Here is a 22659-nt window from a genome sequence, read left to right as displayed (position 1 = left end):
CTTCCTTGTTGTGGAGAATATCCCCTATCGGAAAACCGGTGACTACTATGACTTTGTGGTCATCAAAGTAGTGACGCAGCTTGCGGGCAGTTAGAAGTACTGCGTATAATAGCTTCTGCACTTGAGGATACTTTTTCTTCGAGGGACCCAGAACTTCACTGATGAAATAAACGAGGTGTTGCATAGGGTAGGCATGTCCTTCTTCTGCTCGCTCGACTACCAACGTGGTGCTTACCACGTGAGTCGTGCAAGAAATATATAGTAGCAGATCTTCAGCTGGTTGAGTTGACGTGGCTCGCCGTGGTGGTTTCAGTACTGGTGGGGTTGTCAAGATTTTTTAGTGCGTCCAGGGCTTCCTGCGCTTCTGAAGTCCACTGAAACTTGTCCACCTTCTTGAGTAGCTTGTAAAACGGCAAACCTTTTTCTCCCAGCCTGGATATAAACCTGCTCAGAGCTGCCATGCATCCGGTAAGTCGTTGAACCTTCTTTTGTGATCGTGGAGCTTCCATTTTCATGATAGCTTCAATCTTTTCCGGATTAGCTTCAATTCCCCGGTGGCTTACAATAAATCCGAGTAGCTTCCCTGCTGGTACCCCAAAAACACATTTTTCGGGATTAAGCTTCCACCGATACCGCCGTAGACTGTTGAAAACCAGCTGCAAGTCTTCGATGAAGTTTTCCGAGTTCTCCGTTTTGATTACCACATCGTCTACGTAGGCTTCCACACGCTTGCCCCAGTGATCAGCTAAGCATGTTTGAATGGCTCTCTGATAAGTCGCTCCAGCGTTTTTGAGGCCGAACGACATGGAGGTATAACAGAAAGCACCAAACGGAGTGATGAACGCTGTTTTTTCCTCGTCTTCCTTTGCTAAGCTGATCTGATGGTATCCGGAATAGCAATCCAGGAAAGACAGCACATAACATCCAGCGGTGGAGTCTACCACCTGATCTATCCTCGGGAGCCCAAAGGGATCCTTCCGACAATGTTTGTTGAGATCAGTATAGTCGACGCACATGCGCCAATCCACTTTATTCTTTTTGAGTACAAGAACAGGGTTGACTAACCACTCGGGATGTAACACCTCTCTGATAAACCCAGCCGCGACCAAGCGGGCCAGCTCAGCACGAATGGCCTCTCTCTTGTCGGGCGTGAAACGACGTAGTTTTTGCCGGATCGGTCTTGCTTGGGGGTAGACCTTCAGTTTGTGCTCGGCCAGTTCTCTCGGGACTCCCGGCATATCCTCAGGTTGCCATGCGAATACGTCTCGGTTGTCTTGCAGAAACTGGACGAGCGCGCTTTCCTATTTATCATCCAGGCTAGAGCTGATGATGGCAGTCTTGCGTTCATCAGCAAATCCCAGATTGATCCTTTTAGTTTCTTCAGTCGACCGCATAGAGGTCGCGGCTTGAGCTTCATTCACCGGTGCCGTATGGTCTTCCTCAGGCTTAGAGTTTGCCTGGATCGAAGAAGTTGCCGACGGTTTAGTGGTGAGGGCTGCTTGGATGGCCACTCGGAAACATTCTGCGGCGCCTTGGAGGTCAGCACGCACAGTTATGATTCCTTGTGGTCCTGGCATCTTCAATATCATGTACGTGTAATGCGGGATGGCCATGAACTTTGCCAATCCCGGCCTTCTAATGATGGCGTTGTACCCGCAGTCGAAGTTTGCTACCTCGAACCTCAGGAACTCGGTTCTGTAGTTCTCCGGAGTTCCGAAGGTGACGGGCATGTATATGTGACCCAGTGGGTATTCTCCCTCAGTCGGCACGATGCCGAAGAATGGAGTGTCTGACTCGTGGAGTTCTTTGAGGTGAACTCCCAAGCCTCGGAGTGTCCGGGGGAAGGTGACGTTGATGCTGCTCCCCCGTCCATTAACACCTTCTTCACCCTGCTCTCTTGGATCACCGGATCGACGAGGAGCGAGTATTTGCCCGGGTGGTCAAAGTTGAGCCATTGATCTGCCCGAGTAAAGGTGATTGGGTGCTCCGACCATTGGTATGGAGCGGGTGGACCGGTGGTTGCCACCAGTATCTGGCGATCGTTGAGCTTTTGCTGTCTTTTGTTCTCCCGCGATCCGTGTCCACCAAAGATGACGTTGACTTCCATGTCAACGCGCGGGAAAGCTCCTCCTCCTCCCTCCTCCTGCTGCTGGGGTTGTCGTGGTTCTTCTGGTCCTCACCGCGGCGGAGGAGGAGGTAGAGGTTGGAAGGGTCGGCCGTGTCCGACGGAATGCTTGAAGTCCCGGCAGTTCCGAAGGGTGTGGCGCATGTCCTTGTGGTATGGACACTGGGCGTCAAGGATGTCGTCCAGCGTGCGCTCGCCTCCGCGAGGTCCTCTCCGGGCGCGAGAGGCAGGTGGTCCGGCGGCATGCACCTCTTCGCGTGGTCTCTTCTCCCAGCGTTTGTCAGGTTGCTGGTTCGTGTCGCGTCGTGGCGCTGCCGGTGCGGGCTTTGCTCCTCCGATGAGGTCCTGGGCTCGCTCGTCGGCGGTGATGTAGAGGTCGGCTTCCCGGAACAGCTCCTCGGAGGTAGTTGGCGCCTTCTGTAGTATGGCTCGGACGAAGGCCGAGTCATTGGATCCTCTGTAGAAGTCCTCGATCACGGCCGCCTCCGTGACCTCGGGGATACGATTTCTCATGGTCTGGAACCTTTTGAGGTATGATCGGAGAGTTTCGTCCCCCCGGCGCTTGATGGATTTGAGGTCCCATGGTTGCGCCGGTTTGTCGGAGAGGGACTGAAAATTGGCAGTGAAGCGTCGACTGAAGTCGCTCCAGTCGTCGATGCAGTGTCAAGGTAGATGTCGTAGCCATTGCAGTGCGTCTTGCCCGAGGACAATGGGTAAGTACACGGTCATCACGTCTTCAGATGCTCCGGCGGCTCGAGCGGCGGTGGTGTAGACGGCCAGCCAACCTCCTGGGTCCTGCTTAGGTTCATATTTATCGACATTGGATACCTTGAAGTTAGGGGGGCATTGAATGGCCCTAAGGCGTGGAGTAAGGGTGGACACCCCGCATGTGTCCTCTTGTCGTCGGGGATGATGCCTGTCCCGAGGAGGGGAGTAGTTGTTGTGGTTCCTCGACCGTCCCCAGGTAGTTCCACCAGTCAAGGCCGTCGTTGATTCGGCTCTGGTGGCTTGGCTCCAAGTTGGGATGCCATGATCCCTGTCGTATTCCTCCTGGCGGCGGATCTCGTTCTCATGCCGTCGTTCACGCGAAGCGTTGATGGAGCTCCGCGCGCCTCGACGACTGTTGATGGCGTGTCGCAAGTCGTTCGGCGGGTGAGCGAGAGGTAGAAGATGGTTGACGGCTTGGGTGAACAGGCGTCGATAGCCCTCGGCGTCTGGAGTCCGAGGAAGTCTGTCGGCTATCCAAGCTAGCACTCCTCCGACTTCAGACGACATGTTCATGGCTCGGGCGAAGTCGGGGTTCAGGTTGCGACGAAGAGTGGATTTTCCCGGCGTTGCCTCGCGTCTTGCTCGGCTTGTTCCTGAGCTCGTCGACGATCGCGCCGTCGGGAGTTCCTTCGTTCTCTGAAGACGCGTTCTTCCGGAGTTTCTCCCATCTCCGAGACCTCGTCTCGCGAGACAGGCTGCTCCGGATCCCGTTCTCCGGCTTGGTGATGTCTTCAGATGTTTCGGCGCCGATTTCTTCGTCGACAGGATTCCCACTGAGGTGGTTCTTCCCCAGGCGCAGTCGGCTCGTCGTCAGAGATGGGAGGTGACTCCACTCTCCTGATGAAAAGAACGTCGGGGTAGAATGGCGTGGCTGTCGTGGCGATCTTCTTTCGGAGAGCTGGAGATTGCGCTTCTCCGGTATTTTCGGAGTTTGTTGGAGGAGGCTTCTTTCTCGGCGGATCTGCGACGCGGTGTAGAGTTCCCTCTTCATCGGCTATGGACGAGATCGTCCCAAAGCAGAACGTGGATCCGGGACGGAAAGTGATCTTACTGTGGATGGTGACGACCATTGAGCTAACTTAGATCGTTGACACCCCCCCACACCTGGCGCGCCAGCTGTCGGTGTTTTGGGTCCGACCACACACCCGGGGTTGGAGAAATTTGCTATTTTGCCACTCTCAATTTTGGCTGTCTGTTATTATGCCATCCCGTGTCTATGACTGGTGGGACCGTCTGTGTCTATGATTTGTGGGTCCGATGGCATATTGGCGAAGCCCACAAATGATAATGGCAAAATTGCCAATGGCTCCCCGGGTTGCCCCTCGAGGTGTTTCTAGGAGTAGGATGGTGTCGCCGACTGTAGCAAAATGGTTCGTGCCAGACGCACGAGAGACAATAGACAATGTTTACAGGTTCGGGCCGCTTAGAGATGCGTAACACCCTACGTCCTGGCGAAGATGCTTTGTGTAATGGGTTACAAGGTAGTTCTCTAGAGCGAGGACGTGGAGGGTTGAGGTAGATGGCTGGGTAGTGTAGAGTTGGAATCGATCGTTCTGAAGGGGTGCCCCTTGGGCCTTATATATTCGACCGTGGGGCGATACATATGGATATGATAACAACGTGCGCCTAAAGGATAGTGAACTGTTTGAGTCTATCTTCCTATGATTCAGTCGACCTATCCTCGCCTGGCTCCGCTGCGCGGGGCTCCATCGCGGGAAAGTCGGATCTTCTGTTGTGGTTTCTTGCTCAACGTTGTGGGGCCATCTGGACTCTCGTCGATCCGGCCTTATGTCGATCTGCTTTACTGATTGTCCCTCCCCAGGCCCATGAAGGAATGACCTTACGATTTATTGGGCCCTTGGGCCTTTAGTGAGGTCTTTTACCCTTCCAGTGGACCCGGGGGATATCTGTCCCCTACAGGTATAGCTTCTTTGCCGAGTGTGGTGGCCCTGACACTCGGCAAAGAACGTGACAAAGGGACCCGCTGACGGATTCTTTGCTGAGTGCCACCTAGAACACTCGGCAACGAGGTAACTTCTTTGCCGAGTGTATTAGATGACACTCGGCAAAGACGTCGTTTCTGTCATCCCGGCGCTGTGACATCCACTTTTCTTTGCTGAGTACCATCTGGCACTCGGCAAAGTCTGTGCCGAGTGCCCGAGAAATAATACTCGGCAAAGAAGCCTTTGCCGATGTACTGTTCGCCGAGCCCTCTTTGCCGAGAGCGACACTCGGCAAAGGCTTTGCCGAGTGTTTTTAGGGTTTCCGAGTGGTTCAGGCACTTGGCAAAGCACCCGATTCCGGTAGTGGTTACAATTGTTTCGTTGATGAGAAAGTCAAAGATAAGGTAAATGGAAATGCAAACTGTTATGCTGCCATAGCTACTAACGATAGCTATACCATTTCTTTACTGGTAGCACCATTTGATTGCCAACATTTTTGTGAAGCAATGTCTAACTTTTGTTGACAACACCGCCTTAGCAAAATGAATGCTTAATATGATTATCTTTTGACAGATCCAGTGTTGGTGTTTTCATATATTGGGCTAATATCAGAAATCTATACAAGATTATTTTTTGTAGATTTGAGTATTTTAAACCTTTGTGCTGTTCTTACTATCTTGTCAGCTTTATGATGCGCGATAGTAAATATGATGAGAGATTTATTTCTCTTTTTTACAGATTTGGGTTATGATCTTTATTTTTTGTATACATGAACCTATAGGTATGTTCTTATGTGCATCAACTTCTTGCAGCTATGCGAGCCAAAGATTCTACCATGCACGTACATCGCCGCCACGAGGGTCATGTGTCGCAGATCTAAATCTATACAAAAGGTTTAACTCCCTAATGCTAGCTTTGTTTGAGCAATATCCTCCCTAATGACATAGTAGATGCTATTTGGTTGTTATATTTGATTTATGAACACACTTGTTTGGTGTATTGCAACGGTTTCACAAGATGTAGACAACGATGCCACTTGCTTCATTTCTCATTACCACCAGAACTACCACCACTTCTCTAGGTTTTTTTTGCAATTGCAGACTAGAGCTACAGTTAACCATGTAAATCTAGTTTGATTTATTTTCAAACATCCTGTGCAAAGGAACAATATAAAGCAATAACCTTTTTGTGTTCTCAGGTTGATGGGAGCAAAGTTTGTGAATTAAAACAGTGGCCCATCCTCTCCTTTGCAAGCTATCTAATTTATAGTTAGAATTTTTGTTTGCTGGAGAGACCCGAGTGGTGTGCTTTACCCTTAGGTTCTTCCTCTTATTTTGCCAATTCTACTGAAGGAGTATTCTCCTACTCAAATGTTTTACTATTTGTAGTACTTATTGATCATTGACATTTTTTGTTGTTGTGCCAGGTAATGCTATACGTGGATATGAAAGTCAATGGTGTACATTTGAAGGGATACAAAAATAATTTCCTGTATCATCCATCATCTTGCTCTTGCATATAACTACACCTTTACATATTGTCCGTGTGGCAAACAAATATATTTTGTTGTTCATAACCTTTTCCTCTCTAGCTCCTAGCCTATAATAGTTTTCTTACAGGTGTACTTTTGGAGTCTTCCAAGTTGTGCTGGGAACTAGGTACTGTCATGACTTATTCTTCCCAAATCTTCTTTCCTTGGATACTTTGATGAATTGGTGATTGATAAGTTGTTGGTCTTAATTAATAATTGACAGTAAGATACAATATCAAGAAATAATACCTTTGTTCCATGATTTTCGAATGATGGGTATTAAAGAACATTAACTTTAGGACCTTTTCCAGGCATACAGGAAAAGGAAGGAGCCTAATGTAGAGAAGCAAAAGGAGCATGTCACAGTGTCACTTGCTAGTCATTATCACCTAAAATTTACAACTCGTGATGTGTTTCTTCCCTTTGATTTATGTGTAAGTAGGTAAAGAATGAAACATGGACAAGGGAGCTGATGATTTATGCCATATGTTTCAGAAGATACCTACCTGCTAGGCTCCAGAGTTGGATGTAAATAAGTTTTGAATGTTTTAAATGCAGGAAGCATCTTTGTTGAATTCAACAAATCAAGCTTGTGGGCTTTTCAATGAAGCTAAGGTAGGTTACCTCTGGACATCTATTGTGCCATGCTTCATGGTTGAAATTTCTTATTTATCTATCTATAATGACAACTTTTTCCTTTTTTGTGCTTGGTGGACAGAAATGCTGCATAGATATTATGCATTGATTTTCGATTTTGTGAAGTCCACTGCATTTTCAAATAATGTATCATCTTCATGAGTGGTGTTGGTTATTATGCTTTGGAAAAATAAAGATGATCTTTACATGTTTTTAGTAGTTGTATATTGGTGAGTTATTTGGTTCAATCAAAGTACTTAGTCAAGCAGTTTGTGCTGCTCAAGCTATTCGTGCAATTAAACCTCTCCATTTGGTAGACACTGAAATTTTCTAATTCGGTCATTCCTCGACTAGAATTCATTAATTGTTCCACTAATTGTTTGGTTGGTTGAGAGAACTCTCTATTAGATTCAATTCGTGTGTTGATTGTGAACTCAACAAGGCTACATAAAAATGTGTCTTAACAGTATAACACATTTATACATAAGTTATCGTGACATTATATGTTTCCGTTGCAACGAACGGGCACTCACCTAGCACTACATTAAAGTTAAAGGCGCTCAAGATTGTTGGTCGGTCGTTATAAATGTTTTTTTTTGAAAGGTGTTTGAACAGTTGCACCATTTATGGAGTGTTTGGTTTGAGGAATGATGTACTCCATCATCTTCTCACTCCTTACTTTTTTGTTTGGTTTGTGGAATGGAGTGAGTTAATCCATCACCACATCATTCCTCATAGTTAGTTGTTTAGTACTAATATGTGGAATGGAGTCATTTCACTAAATTTGAGGAATGGACCCATGATGCACCACTTCATTTTGGATAGAGTGATTCATCAAACCAAACATCTCATTAAAGATTCTACCACATGTAGAACCCGTACGTAGATTCAGTACTGAAACACCAGCGATATCGTCGAATGCCGAACGGTCGTTCTGATTTCTGAAATACGGGGCCGGGGTGTTGAATGCCGAGCGGTCCGTTCTCAATACAGCGATGAGCTGTTGAGTGTTCCTCCATAAACTATTGCAACGTCAACACACTGTAGCATTAACTGGCTGTTGGGCCATGCATTTTTTTTTTTTTTACTCCTGCTCCTACCGACGCTCGCTGCTACGGCAGGAGGCACAGCATGTGGCACCTCGTCTCGCCTCGGCACGGCAGCCGCGCGTCTCTGTCTCCGTCTCCGTCCGCGGGAATCTATCCTCACCGCGCCGCTCGGCGGCATGCATGGCCGGGGACGGGGACCTTGTTTGCCACTAGGTAAGGTAACCCCCCACACTACTTTATTATTTATTAATCGGCATTAACAGACGTCCAGCGGCCACAGCCACATGGCTATCGACGGGCACGGCGCTGTGTGCTGACCGGTCCAGCTAGCTTAATAGTCTACAGGGGCAACGTCTCGTCATGTCCGATCCATCGGGCTGCAGCACTACACACTGCATGCTCTGCAGTTTGCACATGACCTGTGCTGTGCGTGGATCACATCACATTCTAGTCACAAGCCTCTCGATCTCCTTGTCGTGGCTGTACGAATCATGAGAGGAGGGGTGGCATGGCATGGCACGTCCCGCCTGGCCGGCTGTTGAATGAACCCCCTACCTAGAGATTCCCCCCAGCCCTAACCGACCTTCTGCCTCTGTCTGCTTCAACAGTCAGTCGGTCAACGTCTCTGATGATCTCTGGGTACAAGCTAAGATTAGTAGTAGCTAATAATATTGTTTCACGGACCTATCAGAGGGCATGTAACCATGTGAATACTACAACATCTATATGCAACAATGCAATGCAATGCAATGCCCCGCCCGCCAGATCTAGCGAAGCCCACTAGTTGTTGCAACCACTTTTAACTCCTTGTGGGTATTTTTTTTATATATATGAGATGCAGTTTACCAAAACACACAAGTCATCAATCCAATAAACAAAAGCTCGACCCCTTTCTTTTCCTTTCCTCGGTCACAGCGAGCAAGAATAAAGAAGCCTTCCTTTTTTTGAAGCAAACAAAACGAATACATTGAGCGGCGCGGAGAGCAGACAAGGCGAACTTTTTGAAGCAATCAATCATGCCAAGTACCACAGGTTTAAAGCCAAACTATACTACTAGCGTTAGCTTATAGTATTATTATATTATTAAACTCACAGCAAAAATATAAAAATAAAAATAAAATCGATACCACCTACTGCCACATCAGAGTCCCAGATCCCCCAGCTTTTACATGAACTACTACGGAGCTTTGCAATGCATTGGAAGCTAGCATCAAATTAAGATGAACGCTTGAGGCTGTTTTGTGAATTTTATGTAGTACTGTGTTAAGGTTGCCCCAACATTTTGTTCAGTGGTGTAGCCGTGGGTGCTAATGCAATTAGAGCTACAATTTAGAGGGCGCTAATGCAAATTTCCAAACCAAGGAAGGATAAGGAGAGATCGAAAAAGGCTCCGACTATCATCTTAACCCCCTCCGAACTACCCCTATTTACGACCATGACCATAGAGTCTTACCCAAAAAAAAAAAAGGAGACGGACGAAATTAAATTTGCTAATAACAGATAAGTACTGCTACCGATTAAAACAGCCTGCTTTACTTAGCTCCCCCCGGAATCCTAGCGTGGTCGCGCTCAGAACGTGCAGATCTCGTCGGCGGCCGCCGCCGCCGCCTTGACCGACACGGTTCCGCCCATCGTGTTCTTGCAGTGCGCAATGGCGCCCTCGATAGCGCTCTGGAGCTCCTCCATGGACGATGCCGTGGACAACGACACCGGACCGACGCCAATGCCGCTGGCAACGGCCGGCACGTCGGGGAAGCCCACGCCGCCAGCCCCGCCAAAGGTGAGCAGACCCGAGTGGCTAGGCGACGACTGCATCGATGACGGGCAGCTCGCCGTGGCCCGCTTCTGGCGCGGGAACCAGAGGTTTCCGGAGAAGGAGCTGGAGTGCGCGTACTTGTTGCCGCCAACCTCTGCTGCCGCCTCCACCACTGCCGCGACGGCGTCGCCCTTTTTCTTGCGGATGGAGAAGGTGAAGGGCTTCTTGAACCTCTGCTGCGGTTGGCTGTTGCCGTTGACGACGTTGTTCTGGTTCTTGTTGGGGATCTGGGAGAGCCTTTCGTAGAGCGGTTTCACCTTCTTAGCGTACTTCTTGATCACCTCCTTGGCGAGCGACTTGGACGGCTGCTTCTTCGCGGCCGGAGCGCCGGCGCCGCCGCGGTGGAAGACCGAGGAGAAGCGCGTGGCGAAGGACGAGAGGTACTGCTTCCCGGTGCGCTTGGCGGGTGGCAGCAGCCCCGCGGCGGCCGACGGCGGATGCAGGTGGCGGTCGTCCTCGGTGGCGGAGCTGGGGCGAGACGACGAGGCCGCCGAGTCCGGGCCCAGGAGCGCGCCGCAGTCGGCGGAGAAGGACGACGACGTGCTGCCGTTGGAGTCGCGGGAGGAGGAGTTGGTGGAGTCGGACGCGGAGGCGGACGACGTGGACGCCGAGGACAGCAGCAGCGTGCGCACCATGGAGATGCGCGGCGATAGCTGCAGCGGCAGGAGCTGGCCCTTGTAGAAGAGCTCGTCGGCCGGGCACAGCTGCTCCGCCGACCGCTGCTTGGACGCCGGCGACAGCGTGACCGTGAACTCGAACTCCGACGACGAGGCCGAGGACGACGCCGGCGACGGGAACGACTTCGCGCCGCCCACGCCCCTGTTGCCTCTGGTCCTGCCCATGGTACGTGTGCCGTTACAGACTCATGGCGTTGGGGGAGTGACGGAGAGGCGCGGTGGAGGCGGCCAGCATAGCGAGCCAGCGAGGAGACGGAGACGGGAGGAAAGGTAAAAACTTTTCGGGGGTGGGGAACCTGACGTCTTTATGTGACTGTGAGGGGTCGCACCTGCGCCGAGTTGAGGCCGGCAGGGACGGGGGCCATGACGCTGACGGCCGCGATCGCATGTGAGCGATGACTGATCACTTTCCATAGACGCCTGGACGGGGACTCGAGTCGGCACGTAGGAGTATAGGTGTCAACTGTCAACTACGACGAAGCAAGGCAATGCTATCCACGAGCTTCACTTGTCGAAGTACTCCTGAGAGACAAAAAAAAAAGAAAAGAAAATGCGTCCTTTTTGTTCCTATAATTTTACTGAGAAGGAGATATGCATCGAATGATCGATAGCGGACGTAGCACGACAAGACTGTAGATGCAGTTGATACAGACCGGTTTGAAGCAGCCTAACAACCGCATCGTTAGACACAGACCGGTTGAAGCAGCGTAACAACCGGTGCCTGCTACACAAAGAAACCTGATTTCAAGAAGAGAGAACGCTACTATGGCCGAGGCCGACGTAGCAAGAAAAGCAGCTGCGCTTTATGAAGCTGGCATGTGGCATGCACTGCACTGCACCCACTTCCTTCTTACACCCATGAAAAGGTGGACAAGTCACTGGAGCGCAGCAACACATGCAAATTTGCAGTGGCACAGTTCCTGTTCCTGGATTCCTGCATGCAGCTACCAAGGAAAGGAACTAGCCCGTGTTTGTTTCAGCTTTTTGGAGCTTCGGCTCACCAAAAGCTGCTGCGAACTGCCAAACGCTCAGCTTTTTAGTCAGCTTCTATAAAATTCATTTGAGTAAAAGTCATTCAAAATTAACATAAACACATAATCAGTTGAGTCGTTGCAATAGTATGAATCCGTCACTTTCTATATCCTGAGTCTTATGGACACTTTTATCTTCCTCAGCACGTAATCCTAATAATACTAAGATTCTCCTCACAGCTAGATTCTCCTCACAGACAGATTCTCAGAAAAGCTGGTCAGAAAAAAGCTGAACCAAACATGCCCCTAGCCTGCTCACTTGGCATGGCAATCGCCATGCATCGTGCTGTGTCACCTGTTGAGATCCCATCCCTGTCGACGCCGGCCGCCGGCGACTTCGGTTTGCCAGAGTTGTCGTAGTTCGTCATTGTTTGTTCTTTTTTTTTTAAAAAAAATCTTCTTTCGATGCTGTTGTTTGTCCAGTCTAAATCTTCTTCGTTATTTGTCGACAGCTCTCCTGATTCTATTCGTTTAATTTCCTGCCGCCAACACACACACACACACAAAAATGCCAGGCAGTAATGAAATACGGCCGGGGCCGGGGCCGGGGCCGGGGTAGATCTCGGCAAGTCTACAGAGGTTGCCTCCATTCCACTCCTGCGACGTTGTTGAATGCCGAGCGGTCGTTCTCAATTGTTCAGTGTTTCCTCCATAAACTGTTGCAACGGCAAGGTACTGTAGCATTAACTAACCGTTGGACCATGTATTTTACTCCTCCTCCTCCTACGGACGCTACTGTTGAGAAACCTAATGGGCCTAACGGGCCAAAGAAGGCCCATATACCTGTAATCCTACTTTTAGCTTAAAATAGAGGAGTCTTCTTCACCGTGTAAATCAAGATTAAACCAAGACTAGAAAGGGTGAAATACAGCCACAAGTAATTTACTCGTTTGTCTCAAGAGTCCTTCGACTACATTTGGTAGCAAATGATCCTTAATACGTTATCGGCACACATTTATCTAAATCATGTGAAACTACACCTTCTTTTTATTTTGTTCAAGGTAATACTTTATTTATCGAAGTGTTTATTCTTCTCATGACTACTTTATTCATTTTGTAAAATGGATTGCACGAAGTAAACCTAACCATTGGATCTATCATGTGTAGCCGATCGATATTGTGAACCGTCCATTTAAGGGTGTTAGCCCGCGGTACCAAAATTGCCTCACACAGGTATCTGATGTAAAAATAGCACTTGGAAGGAAAAAAAAAGCTCAAAGTTGCCATCGGGGTTGGCAACAAAGAAGTAGCTGCTGATGAGCAGAATTACCAAGCGCTACACTTTCTTTAGCACCACCATCTCTCACCAACCGTAAAAAAATATGAATATATGGTAGAGAGAAAGGCTAACAAACTTTCAACCATGCAGAAAAATCGATTTGAAAAGATAAACAACACAATCTTTCCCTAAGCACAACAAGATTGGGCTCACCTTCGGTCCGCTGATTCCAAGACTGTGGCCGAATATAATTCGCCATTACAGTCTATTTGCACCAACCTATTCCCATGTAGTAAGAATATCATAGAAGATGAAAAGATAGAAAAGACCTTGTCCACTTTTCATTCGAATGTCACTCAAAGTGCCTGCAACTATCGTCAAGACGCTTACATGAAGTTCAATAACTTGATTGATATCATGCGAGTAAATGAGACACACGATAAAGTATCGAAGACAAACTTCAATGATTATTCCAATGGCAAAGGTATTAGCACTAAAGTTAATGCAATCTCATACAAGATATAGGAAAGCCCATTCAAAGGAAGAAGCAATTTATAGTCATGGAAAAGGCAAGAAGCAATTTATAGTCGAACATCCTCATACTCATGAGAACAAATAAAAAGAAGCTACAATAGAAGCCATACGGTCTGCAAGACCAAGCATGCTATAAATGTGGCATTTAGGGACATTGGCCCAAGGTATACCGTCTGCAAAAGCACATTGTTGAAGGATACAAGGCGAAAAACATGCACAAGAAGAAAGTTGAGGCACATTTTACCATGACTGTCAACAATGAAGTCAACTTAGAAGAGCCCATGCCTAAAGCATCTTTCCTAGCTCTTGATCTTGCAAATGAAGTAAAAATGATTTCAAAGGAAGAAAACACCTACACATATGAAGTAGAGGCTGATAGTGATGCCTTCCTTTATTCTATTTGAAGCGCTTGGATGCACACTTATCCCAAAAATTGAGAATAACTTTTGTTTAATGGTCAATAAACTCTATGAGAGCATTATTACTTTTTACTTTCATGAATGAAATTGAATAGCTTTGATTTAATATGAAATTTTTTACGGTATGGGCGACCCCTCCCATGGGGCTCGGGCGTACGGCCAGCCTCTCGGCCTCGACTTCGGCTCTCAGCAGGAAATAAGCAAGCACAAGTCAACAACAGATTACACTGTCATATCACTCACAGGACGCCATCTCCCTTGGGAATACGACGGCCCCGGGCTTCACAGCATACATCTCCTAGGTGTATAAATAGGGCAGTAGTAGTCCCTTCAAGGGCAGGCGAACACTTAGTAGTTTTCCACCAAGTCTTTCGATACTGACACTTGCCTCAATCGGTTCTAGGGACTTGGGGACTTCCCCTCTCCCGCTGTGCTTGTAATCCCTACTACGGACACCCCGGTGCGAGTAATATAAGCATCATTCCCCCTCTGCTGGAAGTAGGGCTTTGCATTGCCCGAACCAGGATAAACTGCTTGTGTTAACTCGCACACCATCTAGATTCTGGGCACGCAGGATTATTTACTAGTTCGTTAGGACCTTTAGTCCGAACACCGACATATTAGATGTAGAGTTTCTAAACGCTTCGTTAGGAAAATGATTATCCTGGTCTATAAACTATTGTTATTGACTAGATAATTTGTTGAATATGCATGATTTCTTGTGTAATCTTGTATCTAATAATGCAATACCACAATCAGGGGCGGACCCAGGCCCATGGCCGCCTGGGCCACAGCCCGGGGCGCAGGCCCATTAATTTTTTTAGAAGATCCGAGATCTTGGGCTAGCAGAGCGCCGACCGCCAAGCGCGTGACGGCTCGCCGCGCGCGAACCCTAGTTCGCCACTTCGCCGGCTCGCCGCGCGCCGCGCCCTGTCCGGCCGTCCCCGTCCTCCGCGCGCCGCGCCCCGTCCCCGTCCGCCACGGCCCAGCCTCCAGTGCGCCGCCACGCCACGCGCCGCGCCCCATCCGCCGCACGCCGCGCCCCAGTCCACCGTGGCGCCATCCCGTCCAGGCGTCCAGGGTCCGCCGAGGCCGAGCGCTCGCCCAGCGGCCAGCGCGGCAGCGGCCCAGCCGGCATCCCAGACGCCCAGTCCGCGTCCGTCGAGCCAGCGCCCGCCAGCAAGCCGCGCACGCCTAGCGATTGCCGATTGGGATTTGGGTGCCTCTCCGCCGTGCCCCAGCCCAGTCCCTGCAGCCTGCATACTGTAGGTATGTAGCTCCTCGCTCGGCTTCGCTTTCTTAATTAATTCGCTCGCTCCAGACCCGGACTACTCGTGCCTTGTGCTAACCGTGCTTTCCGCTGTTTGTCTGCAATAAACAGCCGGCAAATCTTTAACATCTATGACAATGTTGTTTCGCCATACATTTTTTTATATGCTACTGTTAGAATTTATGGTCGTTTCGGGCCGGGTCTTAGCTAATTTCTGGGTCCGCCACTGACCACAATGTTGTATGTATGTATGTGGTTAACTGTCTGTAACAATAAATATAAAGTATAGCAGTAGTCAACACTCTCCACTAAAATATCTCTACTACTATGAAGAATACAAGGGGGTAGGCTGCCTCTCTGGTTCTGCCTTCCCTCGTTCTGCCTTTCATCAATCTCCACCGTCCGACTGCCACGGACTGCCTCTCGTCAATCTCCACCGTCTGACTCTCCGCGGGCTCAAGTTGTGTAGTTCGGCCTCCACAGAACCGACGACGCCACTGCTCCCCTCCTCTCTCTCACTGCATCTCCCAGCGCATCTCGCGCCTGCTCCCCTGAACCTGCCTCCCGACATCATCCGAGTCTCCGACGGATCAGGATCTACTGACATTGGGTGGCGTGGGTGGTTCCCTCCGACGACGACGATCCCTCCGCCTCAACCTCTGCTGCCACGGCCGCCGCGCCCCCCACGACACCGAACGCCTCGGCGACCTGCTCGACCGGGACTAGGTGCGGCCCGATCTCCAGTTCGCGGCCGCCGGATTCGACGATGTTGTCCTCCCGTGGGAGGGAGACGACGAGCCCACAGGACCGGCGAGGGACGAGGAGGATGGGGGCCTAGAGGAGGACAGGTCAGATCATCGGACCCAACGCTGCCTTCCCCCACGCACCTCGCGCCTGCTCCCCTGATTTTGCTTCTCTTAAATACTATTTTCTCAATTAGAGAAGACATCTGCTATGCTTCAGGTCTACATGACCCAAGGTATTGGCTTTGCTGTTGCTACCTCAATCATCATCCTTGCAACTGGCTGGTAATGTCATACATAATTCGTATTTTGCAGGTAATTGTTAGTAAATATGATGTGACTAAAAATGATGTTGGCCATGCTGAGCCCCATCGCCGCTGCCTATGACGAGGGCTTGCTCCCCTCCCTCTCCGTGGCCAACTTCAAAAACTACCAAGATGTAGCTCTTTCGGTGCGTCCCTCACCCCCACCCTCCCACACACACCATTACATTGCCCCTTAAACTTGTACTTATCTAATGGGTAAGCAGGCAGTGTGTTTCACATATTGAAGAAGCTTGGGATCTTGCATATTTTCTATTGGCAGCTATGTGTTCAGTAGTGGTTCTGACCCCAAGTCACAGGTTTGCAATTTTATCATACTTCTTGATACATGAGCACCCTGAAATGTTGAAACAACCTTTTGTCTCATGATTTGTTTGTGTTGTTTTGCTGTGCTTAAAATTATTTAAAGCGTGATATGTTATTACTCCACTCCAAATAATAACCACAAATCAATGCAACTCTGAAATGTTAAATTTCGTCAGATTCGTTGGTACTGATCAATTACTTGAGCCATCAATAGAAAATGTGCAATGATTGAACTGCGAAGTGAATCATAAATAATGATTCCTTAGTACTGATTTGTTCTTCCTTTTTAGTTTTCACAATGAATATCATAAAATCCATTTTGCACATGCTTGAGTGTTCAATATGGATAATCTCATTACAATGCCTTGACCTTACTGTGAGCTGCTCCTCGCCGACGTAGGCCAACACATCACATCTTTACTATATGGTGTTATGAAAAAACATATCAGATTTCATCTCATGTTGTGTTTTGGCCGTAGCTTGATGATGGTATATCGTTGATAATTGATTCTTTTTTATTCTGATACCCATCTTACGGCTGCCATTGTGCTTTGTTGATTTATAACTTTTCGATGGGCACAACGAATCAGGAGCTGCCATATACGCAAGGGATAATATGTTGAACAATGTCTTGCATGCCATTCGTACATGTGTTCTGCATGGAGGAGTGCCTTGTCGTACTCCCACGTGCGCTTGTTGCAGCGTTCGTCAAAATCGACAAAGATTTCCAGGTTGTGGGTATGACAATACCGACGAAACAAATGTACTATTTGTTAGTGCTTAGGCAGACATACATTTTCTTTATATCTTCTTAAATCCAATGCGGTGCACAGGTGTATCATTTGTCAGTTTCTCTTTTCCTGTGGGAGGAGGACATTTGATAGCTTTGTTTATAGTCCAGAGTTTCCTTTGTTAATTGCCTTTCCAAACACACTAATGATGGATTTCTGTCTTTCCAAACAGATTCCAAGCAAATATGGTTGGATACCAAAACTTGATTACAAAGTCAATGTATGATAAGTAGCTTTGCTTAACTCTTCGCCCGCAAAAAGCGCCACAAGGTATTCTCACATCTTCACTTCCCTATATGCTATGGAAACCGAGTTCTCAAACTTTTTTGTCATTAACCTCTCTGCTAGACCCCCATGCTATCAAATTTTATAATAAGTAAAATAACTTCCTTGTAGTCCCAACCAAATTGGTAACTTGGTATCCTCCTCCATTCTTAAATAAATCAGTTCTTACAGTTGTATTAGGTTAAACTTTTAGATTTTTAGTAAAATTTATAGAAAACACCACACATATATTGGTATCATTATATACACAAAAATATATAACAGTTCTCTTTTTGGATCTGTCCAAGGTTATTAGTATTAAGAAACTACAAAGGGTTTTTTGGCTCCATTTTTTTCTAGAACACGCAGGAGAGCTGCGTATTTTTTAGATCAAGAGAAGAAAGGTCTTATAAAGACCAAGTACAAGGCGCTATATAAGCAGCCAAGAAACCTATACACACCACCACCAGAGGTCTCCACACACATCCCAACAACACCCAGCAACAACACCCAACAGGCTCCATAGAAGCCTAAGACCTAAGGCCACAATCTTCTAAGAGCTTTTGCTCCATCCATGCCCCACAAGATAACATCTTCTCATATGTGTTGTAGAATGACAGTGCTGCTAGGAGATGCCCTCTCAAAAACACACAAAGTCCTGTGTTTCCAAAGCCACCAAACCGCGAGAATTATAAAGGAATTGAGGCCCTTTTGAACTTTTGGCACTTGGCTCACTGCTGCACTCAACCACTCTTGTTGGATAGAGTCACATATCCCTGGTGTCAAAAATTGCAGCCCCACTGTACTTAGCACTTTGCACCAAATGTCTCTAGCAAAAACACAAGACAGTAAAATATGTTGGGCTATTTCTTCCTCCTGGTCACACAGTATGCATTTCTCTGGGTGATCAAGCCCCCTTCGTTCCAATGGGTCAGCCATCTATAACATGTTAAGAGAAGCAAGCGAGATAAAAACCTTACAACATGGGAGTGCCCAACTTTTCCAAATTTGATCCACCGATTCAAAAGCAACTGAACCAACCAGGAAGCGTTTGTAAGCTGATCTTGCTATATAATTTCTAGATGTTGTTGGTAGCCAATGATGAACATCAGAAATCCTAGGCTGCAGCTGAACATTTTGCACTAAATCTCGCACCATCAAGAATTCCACATTCACTTGAGCTGGCAATCTACCTGAAATGTGATTCACCCAATTATTATTCATTAAGGCTTCTTGAACTGTTCTCTGCTTCCTAATTCTGCTCGAAATTCTGCCCATAAGAGACATAGCAATTACATCTATAGATCGGCCATGTAGCCACGTGTCGGTCCAGAACATCGTATTAGTTTAGCCCCTGTTTTCTCATACTAATTAGAATGGTTAAATATAGGCTAATTATGAACTAATAAAAACTAATATATGCTAATTGTTAATTACAACAATTAGTCGTTATTAGCCCATAATTATTCCTTTTTAATCAATTTCCATAAAGTATGCTAATTTATAGCGCCGAGAACATGTCCTAAGTAGTATTGTTTGAGTAGCATCATATCAATCAACAAGATCTTATGAGATTTTTATTTTCAATTTTATTTTATGTTTGTATCAGTTATGTGTAACCACTAACCACTCTGTAATGGCATTGATCAGTCAGCACGAAAAACAACGACATGTTGTTATTAGGACTTTTAGTATGTTTGATCGAGGATAGATGTATACTAATATGTCTAGATTTGTGGAAAGTGGATAGGTTAGTAATATGGCAGAGATAGATTAGACTCACCCAAGCTTAGTCATTGGTGGACGCCACATGCTGCTTGCATCATGAATATGGTGTTGTTTAAAACAACTACAATATCTTATGTAACTTGAATGAATTATACCTACGAAAATCTCACTAATTTTTTTCTTTTTAAATTATTTTAAGAAAAGGAAAGGTTCAATGCCGCCTTTTATTTTAGGAAAGAATTAGTCATACAGACCTTTGTTTATGGCATCTTTTTATTTGTAGCACCTATACACAATATTTAAATGAGTTTTGTTTCTCATCACCTTGTCTCCAACAATAACTTTACCTCAATCTTTATTTGTTTGTTCATGGACTTCCACAAACCTCCAAAATTCTCAGTGTAACATGTCTTAATATTGTTGTGGTCTACCTCAACTCTTTGGTCTGTGCCATAGGCCGCTATATGCTCCAAATAATTTTCTTTTGTACTGGATTTTTCTCTACCATTTATTTACTTGATCACATGGATTGTATTATTGTCACATGTTTTTGTTTTTATGATTGGATATTCTAGCAGTAGCTAATGGAGAAGTTAAATATGTCATCTGACGCCCGTTTCCTGTCTTTTGTCCATAGAGTTCAGTTTACAAACACAATAGTGATTTTACCTGCAATTGATGTATTCAAAAAACTGATGTATACCTTTTGATTTCTTATTTGTTCCGAAGGTTAAAACCTCTTTTAGAAGTTTTCTTTTCCTTTAGCCTATTAGATAAAATTTGCAGCTTATTTCTATATTTTTGTCAGTTTAGGCACAAAAGGAGTTGTACCTTTTCAATGCTTATATTATAGCCACATTATTTTCTTATGATCATTTTAATACCTTTACAAACTTGGAGACCTTCCGTTGATTCAGGAACTTAACAAGGTAGATGAAGGAATAAGGACTACATTAACATGAGTGAAATAATCAAGTTAATTGTGCATGAACTCTTTTCAAAGGCAGCACAACACTTTTTGTTGGTTGACTGCATATAATAGTCTCGCTTATCAGTTAAAATTGTGAATTTGCGGGGTATTTGTTTAGGTCGTTATCAAACATGTCAAGAATGAGTAATGTTGCAGATCTGCTCATGCATTCTAATCAATTCTGCTATTTAATTTTAATCTAATGGATATCAAAAAATCTTGGGGAGTTTTTTTTGTTTTCTCCATCATTATGATAGCTAGAACATCTTCGGCAGTTTTGTTGTCTTCATCAAAACACAGTTACTTTCAAGTCTTCACCAAACAAGGTTACTTTCAATCTCTTTTTTCCCACTCTTCCTCAATCATCATTTTTTCCATTGCCTGTTCTGGACACTTTCCCGTGCAAAGTCTGATCAAGGTCATTTTTTGAATGTAACGGCAGCAGCTCTGCCTCTCAATTAAGAAGAAAAGAATTGACCCAGCTTTAATGGAAACCGGGCCCAAAACCAATACAGGGCGCACAAACAACCCAGACAACGGCAACCCCACACACATAGTGCCCATCCTGAGTCATCGTTACCGAGCTCAACACAAGTGACGAGCTCCGACTCCCAAGACGGGCATCACAAGGCCAAAGGAAACACGACGACGATTACAAACACCAGCACAAGAGAAGGAAGACTGCGGCACACCGTTGTTGCCAAGCCACGAGGCACCCCACTCGAGGCAGCTCCGAATCTTCACCAGCGAGACTTCCAAAACCTTGATCCACTGCCTCGCCTCCGCCAAATGCCTCATCTTCGAAGCAGACCAGCCCACAAAGAAGGGGGTTCGCCCCACGTCATCGTTGCCGAGCCACATCCCCTGACGTAGCAGCTTCGACTTCATGATGCAAGCCCCCAACTCCACACGCAAACCGGGACCCAAAAGACGAAAGCAACCACCAAAGGCTACGACGTGGCCGAGACGAACTTCAGTAGCGACGCCTTCAGGAAGGGAGTGACGTTGGGGACACCAACGTCGTCGGTCCGAGATGGACCGGGCTTTCGCCCACGAAAGACAGTGCTGGGGAGCCGACACCCTCAACAGGGGAAGCGGCACCCAGGGGCGTCGCCATCGCCAAAGCTTTTGCCCAAGAAAACCCCAGCACAACGTCCGGCCAGGAACCCGGGACAAAGCAACCACATCCACCGCCATCGCCGCCCAGACAACCCACACAGACCCATCCAGAGGGTCATCGACGCGCCGGCTGCCACAATAGCCGCAAAGTTTCGTCGACCGCCACCACCTCTGGCTGGGCCCATAGACCTGGTCGAGTGGCGACAACACCTCGCGTCGCACCACCGCACCTCCCGTCGGCCATCCCTGACAGCAGCCACTGCGACGCGCCAGATTTGCTGGTACGCGCACCACCGCAGATGCCACTATGGCACTACAGGTTGCTGTCCACTTGCCGTCGCCACACACCACCACTAAGGAGCCAGATCCGGTGGCAGCAGCCCCAGATAAGGCCTCGACGCCCGCACGAGCATGCCATAGGTCATTGCTCCATCCTCCACTCCTCACCGCCCCTCACCACCGCAACCACCGGAAGCACTCAACACAGCAGCCACTCGCCTATAGCCGGGAAACTCGCCACTGCCGTCAGACCACTTTGTAGCCCCAGCACGCAGCAACAGCGCTGCGACCACACTGCTAGAGCTCCACCACAATCACCACCCAGTGGTCTTCCTCGCTGCAGCCAGTGCACCAGCACCGCCGAGTCACCCATGCCGCCATGCGCCGACCCCCGCTCAGATCTGCCCGTCGACGCACGCGTCGACGGCCTCCGCATCGAAGAAGCACAACTCAGCATCGCCCTAGCCCCCACCGACAGCGCACGGCGGCGGTGACCGAAGCAGATCCTCGAGCGAGGCGTGGAGGTAGGCCGTGACGCCCTCATGGTGGCATCCCGCCACACCTGGCCGCCTGGGCCTCAGCCGCCGCCCGATGAGCTCCGTGGCACGCGCCACGACGTACCCCAGCATGGCTACGACCACCCGTAGGTATCGCGCCGCCGCGCTCTCCACTGTCGATGTGCCGCGCCATCTCCTACCAGATCCGTGCGAAACACTCCGCCGCCGCCAGGTAGTTTTGCAAGTTCTTGGAATTAATTACAATCCCCCTAAGAATAGTATTGTGTTGGACTGTCTAAAGTCCCCTTAGAATGGTATTGTGATAATTGTAGCAGTCTTGTGCTATTTAATATATGTCTTCTTAATCTAGCTCTTCAACATGGATGGAGTATTATTAAATCACCCATGGATCTTTGACATTCTTTTCTCCCGTGTTGTTCGTACATGTGTGTCCATGACAAATGATAACACCCAAAGGATAAGCTCACGCACCGCTTGTCCTCTTCATTTTTATCTTTTTGTCATTTTGGTTATGAACACTTAAAGCAGCAATAGTTACATTCAGATTCGCCTCCCTGACGCCGCCAAGAGGCACCAGATCCTCGCCCACGGAGTTCTCCA

At 47.8% G+C, this 22659-nt stretch overlaps 1 protein-coding gene and 1 pseudogene across 1 annotated transcript; one reads left to right on the top strand and one right to left on the bottom strand.

Annotated features, from left to right (window-relative positions):
- Window positions 1–8872: 8872 nt before the first annotated feature.
- On the bottom strand, window positions 8873–11291 carry LOC100277664 (uncharacterized). The gene is given in 1 exon segment (NM_001151171.2): window positions 8873–11291. A coding segment is annotated over 1 exon segment (1089 nt). The 5' UTR covers window positions 10711–11291; the 3' UTR covers window positions 8873–9621.
- A 4828-nt stretch (window positions 11292–16119) lies between these two features.
- Window positions 16120–22006, top strand: LOC109941852 (uncharacterized; annotated as a pseudogene).
- The last annotated feature ends 653 nt before the right edge of the window (window positions 22007–22659 follow it).

Source organism: Zea mays, chromosome 8, assembly GCF_902167145.1.
Source record: "Zea mays cultivar B73 chromosome 8, Zm-B73-REFERENCE-NAM-5.0, whole genome shotgun sequence".
Lineage (NCBI taxonomy): Eukaryota > Viridiplantae > Streptophyta > Magnoliopsida > Poales > Poaceae > Zea > Zea mays.
The sequence above is the reverse complement of the archived record's forward strand: the minus strand, read 5'-3'. Positions and strand labels throughout refer to the sequence as shown.